The sequence below is a fragment of the Microchirus variegatus genome (genome assembly GCF_963457635.1).
Source record: "Microchirus variegatus genome assembly, chromosome: 8".
In the NCBI taxonomy this organism is placed as follows: domain Eukaryota; kingdom Metazoa; phylum Chordata; class Actinopteri; order Pleuronectiformes; family Soleidae; genus Microchirus; species Microchirus variegatus.
The window spans coordinates 14,553,581-14,567,336 of record NC_139809.1 but is presented as its reverse complement, the minus strand read 5'-3'; the positions used below and the strand labels follow the sequence as shown (position 1 = coordinate 14,567,336).

At 44.4% G+C, this 13,756-nt stretch overlaps 1 protein-coding gene across 1 annotated transcript in view; it reads right to left on the bottom strand.

Annotated features, from left to right (window-relative positions):
- Window positions 1–13,533, bottom strand: part of cdh13 (cadherin 13, H-cadherin (heart)) — a gene marked incomplete at both ends in the record, with an annotated part of 310,410 nt that extends 296,877 nt beyond the window's left edge. Inside the window, 1 exon segment of the mRNA XM_083893789.1 lies at window positions 13,489–13,533. Within this exon segment, the coding sequence (XP_083749915.1) occupies window positions 13,489–13,533 (45 nt within the window).
- Between the last annotated feature and the right edge of the window lie 223 nt (window positions 13,534–13,756).

The window sequence follows — 13,756 nt, the reverse complement described above, 5'->3', positions numbered from 1 at the left end:
CTGGTCCGGTTACGTAAACAGCGGTTCTCCTGAACAGCAGATCGTCCTACTCCGGGCACTAGTCCGGGCACATCCGGTTGCGTACATTGAACCGCAGAAGAAGAATAACGTACGTTGTGGAGGTGTTTCACGAGCGACAGTGTCTTCTGACTCTGGGTCTGACTCCGGGTCAAAGTCATAAAAGGGACTGTGGCGGGGAGTCGTGAAGAAGCTATTTTTAAACACTGTTAAAACAATGTTTTGATAATGAGTAGCAGTGCATCCACCGTTCCAGAGGGGGGAGCTGCGCTTCTGAGAGCGGGTGTGCTGAATATGTCACTTCCTGGTATTGGCCAATCACAAGACGGTTGGGAAGCCTCTACGCTGGCTGGCCAATCACAGAGAGTTGAGTCTGAAATATCACCGCTGGGGAACAGCGTCAGAAAAGTGGATTTCTGTCGGCTCGTTTACAGCAACTAGGAGGTTTTTGACGATAAAAACAAGTTACTGTATGTAAGTAGACCTCCATAACTAACATATATGTGCAACAGGACCACTCTATGGGAGCTGTAACCATTGGACTGCTGGAAAAAAAGTAAAAACCTGAAACGACCTACGAACTAAAATATGGCAACAACTCTGAATGTGATTGAATCTGTGTAGCATCGGGACAAAGTAAGGTCTTTGAGACTTGACGTGCAAAACGGACGTGATTGGATCACTCAGGATGGATGTTCACGCCAAGTTTGAACCAAGTCTTAGACGTTTTCAAGTCAGGATCACGAGTCAGTAAGTAGTAAGTTTGTGGCTAAGATTAGAAGTTATAGTTAGGGTGAGGCATTAACACAGTCCTAACAAGAATATCTGTGTGTGTGTGAGAGTGTGTGTGTGGGTGGGTGGATGCAGCATCTCTATGGAAATCACTGCTCTCACCGTGTCCAGCCAAAAGCCACAGTCTCATCTTTACCATCATTATTGCAGCCTCAGCCTTCCCATGAGGTTTACAGCACAACCATCTTTACCAAAAGCCCTTAAGTGTACTTGCAAATAGCTATCCAAGCACTTATCCAAATGGATTGTGACATCTGTGCCCTAAACTCTATGTTTTAATTACTTCAGGTCTGCATGGATCACCCAAAGCAGCAACTCACTGACGCGGTCTGAATTATTTTTTTTGGATAGACCTTCTTCTATTAAAGCATTAGGCAAATAAATCCACACTCGAATATGGACGCAAGTAAACAATGTGCACGACTTGCAGCGAAAGGAAAGCTCACGCACACAACGTGTTATTGTGATATTCACCAGTGAGGATAGTGCTGTCATTGAATTATTAAAAAAAAAAAAGAAACGCGATGAGACAAGTTGATAAAAAGAGATTTCTGCCTTATCTCAAAAACTGTCACGTCTGTCTTTCAAGCCACAACAATATTTCCATATTTCAGAAATAGCCTATGGCCTCTTAATGACTAACACTCCACTCACGCACAACTCCAGTCTCTCGCATCAGAGCAATGGGGAAGAAGCAGCTTTGTAGATGAAAACTCTTTTCTTTTCCTAATGAAGAAAGCGGTTTTCGCTGTCTGAAACTGTCAAGTCTCGGATGTGTCTGTGTAACATTCCTTGGCCTAAATATTGCATAAAAGTAGCATAAAAGCAAGGATCAGTAGGATACTAGGTCAGGCCGCTTCATAAAAACCATGAAGCAGGATCATTACCAAGCCTATGGTATCAGTCCCATCCTCCTTCACTTCTTTCCCCCACAAAATTATTTTCCCTCCATTATGTATTTCATTTGCGAGCTCAAAGCCCTGGACCTTCCCGCATTAATACCAGATAAACCTCTGAATGGAGGATGATATTAATTGTTTCTAAAGGATATTCAACTGAAGTGGCAGCCCTTTCTGTCAGTGGCAGGCGAAAGTTGGCGCTCTTATTCCCCTCCGCACACCGACATCAAAAGCAATAAGTGGGAAGAGCTTTTCTAATTGCCTCGCAGTGACCTGCCTGTGTAGGCACCAATATCGCACTTTGTGTGCTCGCTTCAAATGACTTCTCCAATTCCTGCCTGTTTCTTGACAGTCAGGTTCGGAGGGGGGGGTTAAAATGGTCACTCTGCCTCCACAAAGCACTTTTTCTTGCAAAAACACTTAGCAGAGACTATGCTGGCATTAAAGTGCACAATCGAACATGTACACACCCATACACACACAGTTTCATTATGAGTTGATGTGAATGCCGATTATCCTTGACAACCCTTCAATAAATATCTGGCATTTTGTCGCCATCTATGCAGCAGGAGCAAAACTGCACGTATAAGAAGAAGGAGATAGTTTAGTTTTTTTGTGTTCCTGATGTCTTCTACATAACAGTGCTGCAGGGATATATTGCTATAGGTGGGGCCCACTTTGAAATCAAGACTGATCAAAACATGAGACTAGGATCAATAATTCCCATGTATTATTTTTTTTACATCACTCTTGCCTTTGCAGCAATAAGATCCAGGTTGGAACAAGGGCATTTCTGCATGGAGCGTACATGTTCTCCCCTTGTGTGTGTGTGTGTTTTCTCCGGGTTCTCTGGTTTCCTGCCACAGCCGAAAAACATGCAGATTTGGGGATTAGGGCAAATCGGACACTCTAAATTGACCGTAGGTGTGACTGTGAGAGTGGGTGGTTGTTCGTCTGTAGGATGTACACTGCCTTTCATCCTATGTCAGCTGGGATTGGCACCGACGTGACCCTCATGTGGAGGATTTAGTGGTATAGAACAGAGAACCCCAACCACTGGCCCATGGAGCAGAGTCTGAATGATCTTTTATTTTGAAAAAATTAAAAAATGCTTGTGTCTGTATATAATATTGTTTTACATGAAATGCCCACCTGTAGTATTGCCATGGACCACTAGACTGCGGCCAACCACTGGGCCATGGAAGAGAGTCTGAAAGATCTTTTATTTAGAAAAAAAAAAAAAATGCTTGTTTCTCTATATAATATTGTTTTACATTAAATGTCCACCTGTAGTACTGCCATGGACCACTAGGCTGCGGCCAACATTTTGGGAATCGCTGGGTATAATAGAATATAGTGTTAACAAATGGAGGAGAAAGAGAAGTAAAAATCGTTATACTCTCTTGTGTGAGGAGTAAAAGACAAGAGTTACATGAGGAAATATACAGAAACAGTTGAAGAAGCTGGTGTGGAAAAAAAAACAAAAACGGCTGCAGTGTGTAAAGAAACATCGCAGAGCAGCAAAGCACCGAAGAAAAAAAAAAAAGGATAAAGTTAGTAAGCTGGAGTGATTTCTTGTAAAAGTCAAGAAGACCTTCTCAGCTATCAGTTCCGTTTAACAGCAGAGAGGGATTCGATTACTTCAAAAACACTTGCTGAACACGGAGTAAAGTGAAAAACCCCAGAGTCATGTTGAGAGAGACAGAGAGACAAAGTAAAAGCGGGGCTGACGCCTTGAAACACTCACATCGCGTGGATTCAAGACGGAAGTGGCACATCAGAGAATCCGTCTCCACCGGAGCTTTAGAAACACGGTTAAAGTCAAGGTGCTAATGTTTGCGGTATTATCCGCTCCAAGCTTACGTGGCCCTGTTTCTGTGACGCAGCACCGACCCTGTGAACGTGGTACGTTTGAAATGAACATAGACACGGAAAAGTTATTAGGAAGGAGTCGAACAAATTAAGCAGATTAAAAATGTGAGAAGCTTTGATTAAAACACAACAAGTACCTATACAGTACATGTGTTTGTGTTTGAGTCCTCCTTATGTTTGTGAAGACACATATTTGACTAAAGAACCAAGTACTTTTGGCAGTCTATTTTGGCTTCTTTTTTGGTGCTCATGACATCAAAGGGTTTACTTGGTTTAGGGGTAGGATTTAGTTGAGCGTGCATAAGGTTTGGGTGAGAGGCAAAGGAATGCATTATGTCCGTGAATATACAAACAACAACGTGTTTCCCCACAGCAATAACTCCTCTGCCTGTAATTCATTAGCTTTACATCATTGCAGAGGTGTAGCGATTCACATAAGTCAGGGTTTTGTACGTGACGCGGTTTTAGGGTCACAATTTGTTAAAGGTGAAGTATAGATGTTTATAGTGACATCTAGAGGAGAGGCTGAAATTTACAACAACAAACTGCTCCTCTGCTCACCCCCTCCCTTCCCTGAGCGCTACGGTATCCTCAGCCGGTCAAATGTCCTCCTCGTCGTCTTTCTCCGTGTCAGCAGATGAGGTTCTAGTATTTATTCAGACAACGAGAGGGAGAGGGCGAGGACGAGGGACAGCTCTTCGTGGCCGCGGTAGAGCTGTCAGAAGCCGGCGAGGGAGAGGGCGAGCTACCACGGCCGTAGCAGACGAAGCGGAGAGAGTGGAGGCGGGACTTCCGCAACAAGTAAAGTGACGCTTGATTTGTTCTCTCACGTTTGTCCATACAGGCTCCAGGAGAAACATGGCGTTGAAACACTACGAAAATGAAACAAAACTATTATACAGCGACTAGACAATGCAGGAGCACATAATATGTATAAAAAAGTTGATTTTGGGTCTTATAAACCCATAAATACTACACAGTGTTATGTGATGGGTACCTGCAAAGCCATCACGACAACACTTCCAGTTTCAGTTCCACGATGTTATGTTCATTAAAAATATAACAATTTACAAGAAAATGATGAATGTATGGCTCATGTAAATTATGATTTTTTTTGCATCGTCTTCTTATCCACAAGGAATCTGCGTTTTTGGGAGCTCTGGAACACTATATTCAGAAATCTCAAAACGATGGCGCCTTATCTGACATTATAATCATCCACACATCTTGCACTCGCGTAACTTTTTTACCCGCAGATTCAATTCTGCTGAAACGGCCCACTTATCCTCTCAGGTAGCCCAGAGCGCTGTGTGAGTGAGAGGGGGAGTGGCTACAGTAGAGCGGCGAAAGCCAATTTGTGCTTCTTTTACCGATATATTTATATGATATCTTTTGCATTACTTATCCAAACATCGTCAAACTTGGCACTGCACTTACGCATGCCCGTAGCAAGACACCTGTCAAGTTTGAAATCAATTGGACCATTGGTTCGATAGATATACCAATAAAAGGCAGACATTACTGGAACTTATAGATAGATACCTATTCAAATAAAGCTTTATTTTTTGAAAGAAAAGTTTGTGCACAGCATGCTCGCTTTACATTATAAGTGTCCTTCTCCGTGGCCCTGGCACATGGACGACAGCATTTAAGAGTCGTTTTTTTAAAGGGTTTCTTGTGCATGAAGACGTTTCTTGAAACGATGTTAAAGGAAAACTTTTTTTTTTTGAAAACAACAAAGAAAAAGACAGTAAAGGTATGAGCTCTCTCTGCAGACAGTGCCTCTCCACTGGAGTGTGAGAGGAAGCAAAGTGTGTGCATGTCTCAAAGTACACACTAAATGCAAAAAAAAAAGTTAGGATTCAGGGCTTGTGTGCTGAACTGCATTTGACATTACATTATTACTGGGGGGTTTTTTCCCCCTGAGTTTTCTTTTGACATTTTCTGCAGCACAATCTACTGTCACAGTGTTTTAGAGAATATGTTGTGAAATGGCACTTTATTCTTGAAATTAATCTGATTTGATTTAGTTTCAGGTGGTCTTAAACCTCTCCTAATTGTGAACTTTGTTCTGCTACTACCAACTATGTGCTAGTTGAACTACCCCCCTCCACATAGCTAAGGGTAGACTAATCCATAGAGGATAGTGCACAGTAAGCAAACAGCAGGCCATGCTTCACCTATTCAGTTGAGTCTTCAGATACACACTTTGAGATTTATAGACCTCATTAAACACTAAAGTTGCCGTCCAGAAAAAAAAAAAAATCTACTCAGGACCTCAGACAAAGGAGTACACATAAGAGTACTTTTAGATGTTCATCTTAATTTGTATGTAACCTAATTGGGGCCAGGTCTGGCTGAAACTGAGTGGTGTGCTCCCACCCCGAGGTACTTATTACAGCGCAGTGGATAACTGTTAGCATTTTGAATTTTCATCCCCAGTGCTCCATTTAGTTTGATAAGGGTGAGTAAATACGAGGCCAGGGGAAAAAAGCTGAATATGCAGACAAGAACACTCGAATGGTGTGTCTCTGATTTATACAGTTGCCTATCCTGTATAACTTTTCACCGACCAATTTAGCCACCACTTAGTGGCCGGAGATGCATCGCTAGCACAGGATCCATCTGTCTGCAGGAAACACCGCTAGGGAGCAACTCAACCCCGACCAATATATTCATAAAAAATAGTTCAAGTTCATTTGGGAGAAATCTTTATCACCCACTTTTGACCCCTGCAGCATCAATTAACAATGGAGCCAGTGATGAAACGGTGGCTTATTCACTGACCTCTGCTAAGTGGCTCTTCACGATTCAAGAATGGTCCAGCACCCCATCTATTACCTCAACTTGCACAGGAGTGAATCACATAAACAACGGTGCACCGCTCATTGAATAACTAATGCGTTATTAAAAATCGCTCGCCACTGCGATCTGCAAGGATTTCTCTTTTAACCATGAATACGGCCACTGTGCTGCTGGCAGCTTCACAAACTTTCGTGGCAGTGGTAGAGGAGTTAACACAATCACACTGAGAAGGGGAGAGGAAAAAAAAATTCCCGACTCCTGCCAAACATGGACTGGGAGCTTGTGAGCACACGCCACTGTGCATGAGAGACGGGGGAAAGAAAGGGAGGACATCTCTGGATGTTTGTGAGTGCGGGGAGGAGACAGACAGAGTGGGTGAATAAAGCTCATGAATATCTGTAATGCATTACAGAGGGTGTTTGTCGGAGTGGTTGTTGTTGGTGGTGGTGGTGGAGAGAGTGAGAGATGGAGAGAGAAGAGGGTGTGAACCATTCGGCGCTCTTTCTGTCACACACACACACATACTTGAGATTTTGAATATCGTTATCAGAAAGGGATACAGTCGTTATCTCGACCTGCAGCTCTTTGTCTGTCTGTCATTTTAACTGTGCGCTTGTTTTTGACCCAAAAACATTCACAAGCAAGTGGACGACAAACTGAGATGCAGCGCATTTCCGCCGGAGAGACAGCGTCGCCATTGTACTGCGGTGTCCTTCACACATGGCTACTAAGGCCTTCTCTTTCTGTGTGTTTGTCTGTCTGTGTTTGTGTGTGTGTGTGTGTGTGTGTGTCGTCAGTGCTTTCTCAACCCATTAAAACTCATCACTACTCACAAATAAGCCATTAATCCACTCTCCTAGGACGCAGGGTTCTCGCTATCTCTCTCTCTTTTTTTTTTTTTCACTTGGCACATTTCACGATTACGCCGCACAGTGTCCATTGGCGTTTTGCATAATTAGGCCACTTATATCAAATGCGGGGCAGATTCTAATGGAGCGCTAAGGGGACATATTTACTTTAATTACTACTCTCACTATCTCTATTCCTCATCCTCCTCGCATCCACTTCCTTTCGCCACTCCCCCCCCCCCCCCCCCCCCCCCGAGGATAGTGGCGGTGGACGGACGTGTCATGGGAGAGAAGATTGAAAAAGACTGTGTTTTCCCTCAAAGGTCACACACCCTCCCACAATGGAGTTAAGGTAGCGTTTGACCTTATTGTCCATTACAGAGCAACCACAGTCACAAGGGAACGCAGGGATAAATAATGACATAAAAAAAACCTGGTCCCAGTGTTTCAGACATTATCGTTCAATTTTGGCCATCATGGCTAACATGCATTATGTCAACGTCTGTACTGTGTGGAAGCCTCTGTGTATGCAGATTGCTGTGCGCCATCCCTCCTTCCCTGTTGGTGCTCCTGCTTCCTGACTTCCTGCCACTCCTCCAACATCTACATCGCCCACCTTTCTACCACCGTGATTAGTTTGCCCCATTTCCAGCTCACCTGCCCAATCGTCCTTTCCCTCCTGATCTGCCACACCTGTATATATACGACAGCAGTTGAGACTCAATCAGTGGGAACTGAGATTTTCATGGGAACAGGTTGTTGTGTGCTGCTGGATATGTTGTGTGTATTTTCACTGATTTAGAAGAAGACATTCGTATTGCTGATGAGATTGCTGCTGAGAGGCTGATTATTAGCCTTTTTGCTTGGTCTCTCTGCCATATATTTATTGTGATCTCTTAAGTTATTTATTGTCTAAGCAGGTCAGACTTGAGGATGCTATTATTTTGTATTTTAGTTTGGTTTCCTGCAACCTTTTATATTTGAATAGCATCCTCCTCCCTCAGTTCCTCCTGTTCTTCGGTGTTGTGTTAAATAAAGATTTTACCACCTCATTAAAATAATGTTTCATTTTTTAAACTACCTTTTTTTTGCATCCGGTTATTCATGTTGCTTTCCCCCTTCCTAACGTGCCAGACGCACAGAGTTGGCGACTCCTGACCCGACTCGTCGACTTGTGCCACTGGCTCTTCTGTTACTGCCCAAGTGCGTTGTACACGTGTGCTTCATTTACAGGAAGCTTTTAGCGTTGGGAATTATCTGTCAGTAACAGCTGACCCAAACAAAAAGAGGTTCAGAGGTGCACTCCTGCACCACAGACTGTGGTTAACTGTGTGCTCTCACACAGGTAATAGCACAGATAGGTAAAAAATTAATGAGTGAGTGGAACCACAAAGTCCCAATACTGAAAAAACCTCTTATTATGAAGTTCAGCTTTCAATTGAGCAGTGTTTTTGGGCGACGGAAGTTACAGAATTTAGCTCACACCTGACATTGAAATGGTCTCCAAATCTGGTGTCCCAGCCCCTTTTTCTTTAAATAGAGAATGATGGCGCGGCTGTTTGCAAGAACAAAATGATGTTATTTCAGGAGTCTGTCTGTACAGTGTCTGGTGTCAGCAGGTGTGTGTGTGTGTGTTTGTGTTTGACAGAGTGAGAGACAACAAGAGACAAGAGGATCTTGAGTGATGGTCGGTGTTCATGTTGTGGCTGGAAGTAAATTCATGAATCAGATGATGATGAGGAGGTGGACTCAAATTCATCACAAGGACAGGGATGTGGTCACTTGTGCTGCTTGAGCGCGTTGACACCTTTTACTTATCTGTTTGCGATCAGATCATTTAAAAAACGCCAGGTCTGAACAGGGTCAGAGGAGAGCGAGGAGGAGTGAGAAGAAAAGACGGAAGACCAGAAGAAAGAGAAACCCTGCTGCTGTTCATTAGTGTCATAGCCTTGAGTAGCATGTCGTATGGTGTTGTAACAATGTTCATTTCAAAAATAACTGGAATAGCACTCAGTGACAAAAGGATGGACGGCCTGAAAGAACACTTGAGACATAGAAATCTTCTCGGGTAGAAGCAAGGGGTCAGCCGGGGTCTGCTTTGAAAGGATGATTCATTGTAGCACGTGTTGAACATGGCATGGCTCTATCTGTACTCTTCAAAGAAGGAGACATTAGGAAAACACAGCTGGGAGCATCGCTCTTTTGTCCTCTACAAAGAAGGATGCCACTGTATGTAGCATTGGAGTATCTGGACACATACAAAGATGGAGTAATAATCCGCGCATGTGGCCGTGTGTGTGGCTCATAAAAGATACGAAAGAATTGGCCGGTGTCATTTTCTGAAAGCACAGGGGACCATGTTTGGATGAGACGTCAGAGCTGCGGGAGAAGTGAGGGATGAGTTTTACTGAGGAACAGCGAGTGCATGACATCCGCTGTCAATCAAACCATAGCCATGTCCTCAAGCACGGCCTGCCTTATCGTCAGATTTAACTCTAAAGGGAACCATAACATGAAAATGTGAGGCCATGAACACCTGGAAGGGGACACATTATGCAAAATCAACTTTTTAATCATTTTAATACTTATATTTGGGACTCTGGAGGCCCTATGAGTAGGCAAAGTATGAAAAAAAGATGACTCTGTCATGTTTTTTGTGGTCCTCCTCAGTCCAAGCACAGGAGATAAAACACGCCATGTTGACTTCCGTAATCATTGTGACGTCACAATGACACACTACTGGAATTGTAGTCTTGCACAGCTCCACTATGTCCCTAAAAAAAAAACGCGAGAGTGCAGACAAGTGCAATAGTATCTGGAAGAGCGGAAGTGTTCTAATATTGGCTGCACAGTGCAGCACAGAGTTCTACACAAACTTCCATCCTCAGAGGATTTACATTTTATATATGACGTCAATGTGCCGGCTAGAGTCGGCGAATGATGGCTTTTCCAAATGCTAACTGCTGTTAGCTGCCACTGCCTCAGTGACACTGACTGATAGTTTCCTGTGTCTCATTTGCTTTTAAAGAGACAGGCACTCAAAAGTGAGCGTTCTGAACAGGGCTGTTTTGGCAGGGAGATGGAACTGCTGTGGTGCTTCATCCGTAAGGTATTTTTGACCAAAGCATGTCACAGACAGAGAAATAGGGTATAATATGTCTCCTTTAAGACAAAAATTTTACCAAAGTTGTCAATCAATGGAGTAGCAGGATCATTTTCTAATACACTTACAAACATTTACTTTTGCAACCAGCGGTGTTGCCCCCCGATGGTCGTTCAGGAGAATAAAGGTTTCAGACTTTGCTCTCCAGACCAGGAGAGTCCATAATTTATGTTCAGTGACAGTCTATGTGCTGAACACAGCTTGAGTACTGTATGAGTGAGTGCACCTCATATGCTGCACTCCTGCATAATAAATATGGCGAGGAGAGATTGTGTCCTCTCTCTCTCTTTTGATAATCAATGAGCAGTCCTCTTGGACTGACTAAGTGTGAGCCACAATGGACATGGGGAAGGGAGTCAGAGTGGAAGGATAAAAGGATAAAGTGTGGCTGTCTGTGTCAGGCATCGCTTGGGTGTGTATAAGTGTTACAGCGAAGGTCAGCGTCGCGTGTGTGTTTCTGTGTGTGTGTGTGAGAGAGTAAACGGACACCATGGCAACTCTGTCTTTCGTCGCCACACTTTTTTCTTCTTTTTTTTCCCCGCTGACCGTGACCTCTCTCCGCGCTCTATCTGTCTCTCTCTGTGCCCGCAGCCGCTTAAACGGGAACTTCAACAGTCGGCTGGTCACAGCGCCCATAAACGTCCACGACAGCAAATCTTACGGCAGAAGACACACCCAGGTGCCAACCCCCGGAATTTAAACTGTGAGTGTAACCGTCATCCTCCGCTGGTAAGACAGAGCGGGAGTGTGAAAGCAAGGGGGGGGGGGGGGGGTGGGTGAGTGGTGCTGAGCATTTTCAGGAAATAAATGGGGGATTTAAGTGGGTAAATCACCTTTAATTAAGGTAAAAGACTAGTTTCACAGAGTGGGAGAGATGTGAGACAGAACGAGAGCAGAGGAGGCAAATATATGAGAAAGACAAAGAAGGAGGGAGGAGGTAAATGGGAGGAAGTGAAGTGAGAAAGGGAGGAAAAAAGGAAAGATAAAATCCTTGCACCTGCAGCTCCCAGCTGTTCTGTTTTCTGAATAGTTGCTCCACCCGGAGAGACTGCTCAGCATTGCATTTGAAAAAGAGCTATTTATTGACAAGGAAGAGGCTGCTGCTGCAGGTGTGTGTGCCAATATGTGTGAGGAGCAGGTGATATACAGTACGTAAGGTGGTGGACGAGAGGAGTGCATGGCACCTCTATCATTGAAAGAAACCTGGCTCCCAACGTTTATATATCCATAAATTAACGCACCTCATTCCATCCCTCATTCTACTCTGTCATATAATGAGATTGGATTTTTCTCTCCGATTCCTGATTTCTAACATTTTTTGACAAATGAATCTTTTTTTCTTTTTTTTTATGTGCATGTGATTCACCTTCATGATTCATTAGCATCAAATGATTTAGAGAAGTGGGAGAGCCAGACGACCAGAGCTTCCCCTCCCTCCAGGAGCTGATGCCAGTAAATCAGCCAAAACACAAGCACAGGCCAAAGGACAGCCAAGTGACCTGCTGGACACTGGCTCTGTGCTCCAGTGTGTGTCAGTGAACTTTCAGGGGAATGGTTGTTACTTCACAGAAGACGAGTTCATCACAAGTGCAGCAATGCAAAAAGTTATGTGTGTGTCGAGGGGCAGGTTTCAATCAATGAAAAGGGGGAGTTAAGTAATTTCTTTGCAGGCACGATTAGCGCCATTGTTCCAGATCGGGAAAAAATTGAACCACGATGTGGAAACGAACCAATGGCTTATCCAATTAAAAGATGAATAATATAATAGCAGAGAATGTGCCCTATAAGCCTACATGGGTCATACGAGCAATACCAAATGAGCTGTGATGTCTGCTGCCAGAGGGGGAGAGAGAGAGAGAGAGAGAGAGAGAGAGAGAGGGGATGAGAGAAGAGAGTGAAGCAGCACAGTTTCCCAAATGAGTTGTTTGCCTGCCACGCTTCGGGGCTCTCCCATTGTTGCTGGGTTTAGAAATAACCTCAACTTGGGTTTTTCAAAATTAGTCTATACAGTGAAGAATTTGCCGAATTGTCATCGCGGTGTCATTTAGTGGTGATTTTAAAATGTTGCTGCATGCAAGAAGAGGTCAGAGGTTAAGGCAGATGAATAACCGCACAGCTGGATTCACCCTTGCACGAGGGCACATCGGCAGGGGAATGGATTGAACACGGTCGCACTAAGTGGACTTAGAGCCTGGAGTCACGAACTGATCATCCATCTCCATTTAAATGATCATTTAAAGAGCCAGGCTGGCAAGAAGCAGCTCCTCCAAGTTTCCTCTGTTGCTCTCTCTCTCTCTCCACAGATTAAAGTCAAATCAAACAGGCGAGTGGCTCTGTCACAGTGGGAATTAAGGCTTTATTAAATATCCCGGGAGAGCACCGTGTCCACTGAGGGAGTAAAATATCCTCAGAGACGACACAAATAACGAAGGCGGCCAACTTAGTTCCCTGCCCCTCTTTCTCTCTCTCCACCACCTCCTCACTCTCTCTTTCCTCCTCCAACCGCCTGTGTGCTTCCCACACACACACACACACACACACACACACACAAGCCAAAAGAAACGCTCAAGTTGGTGGCTTGAGCGGAATATAGATGCGACTGGAGACAAGAGCCACAGCAGAGATTTGCACATGTCTAACATCCACCCTGCGCTCCCACTCTCCTCTCTCTCCTCTCTCTCTCTGATCCATCATATCTCTCACTCCCTCCTCTTTCTCACTCTCTGTCACAAATATGAAAGGCATTCCCTAAAGTGACAGAGCACTGCAGACTCCCAGACACTCATAAAAAAAAAATTAAAAAAAAATCTCGGTGCCATACATACACGACAGAGAGCCAGTGCGCGCAAAAAAAATGGGGAGAACGAAACGGGGGATAAACTTGTGCTCTGGAGTGCTGAAAAGACGCAGACACTGCGCGAGAGAGAAAAACTTGGCAACCCTGAAAGACAAGTGTGAAAAGAAGAGTGAGGTCCGCTCTTTATTCCAGCTCTGTTTCGTGCGCGCACACGCACACACACGCACACACACACACACACACACACACACACACACACACACACACACACACACACACACAGTCCGGTCTTACCTGGTGGACGAGGAAAGCCAAGAGGATGCGCACTCCAATCTCCATTGGTCGGCTTTTAATTTCTCTCAGAGTGAAAAGCGGTAACAGACTGAAGACACGGGGGGGTTTTGGTAGAGAGGCTCAGGCTGGGTCAGCTCTGCTCATAATTCCACTGTCCAAGGGCGAGAGAGAGTGAGAGAGTGTGAGAGAGAGAGAGTGAGGAAGAGAGAGAGAGAGAGAGGAACGCCTTTTTCCTTTTCGCCGTGGAGCCGCTCGAGCTGCCAACTTC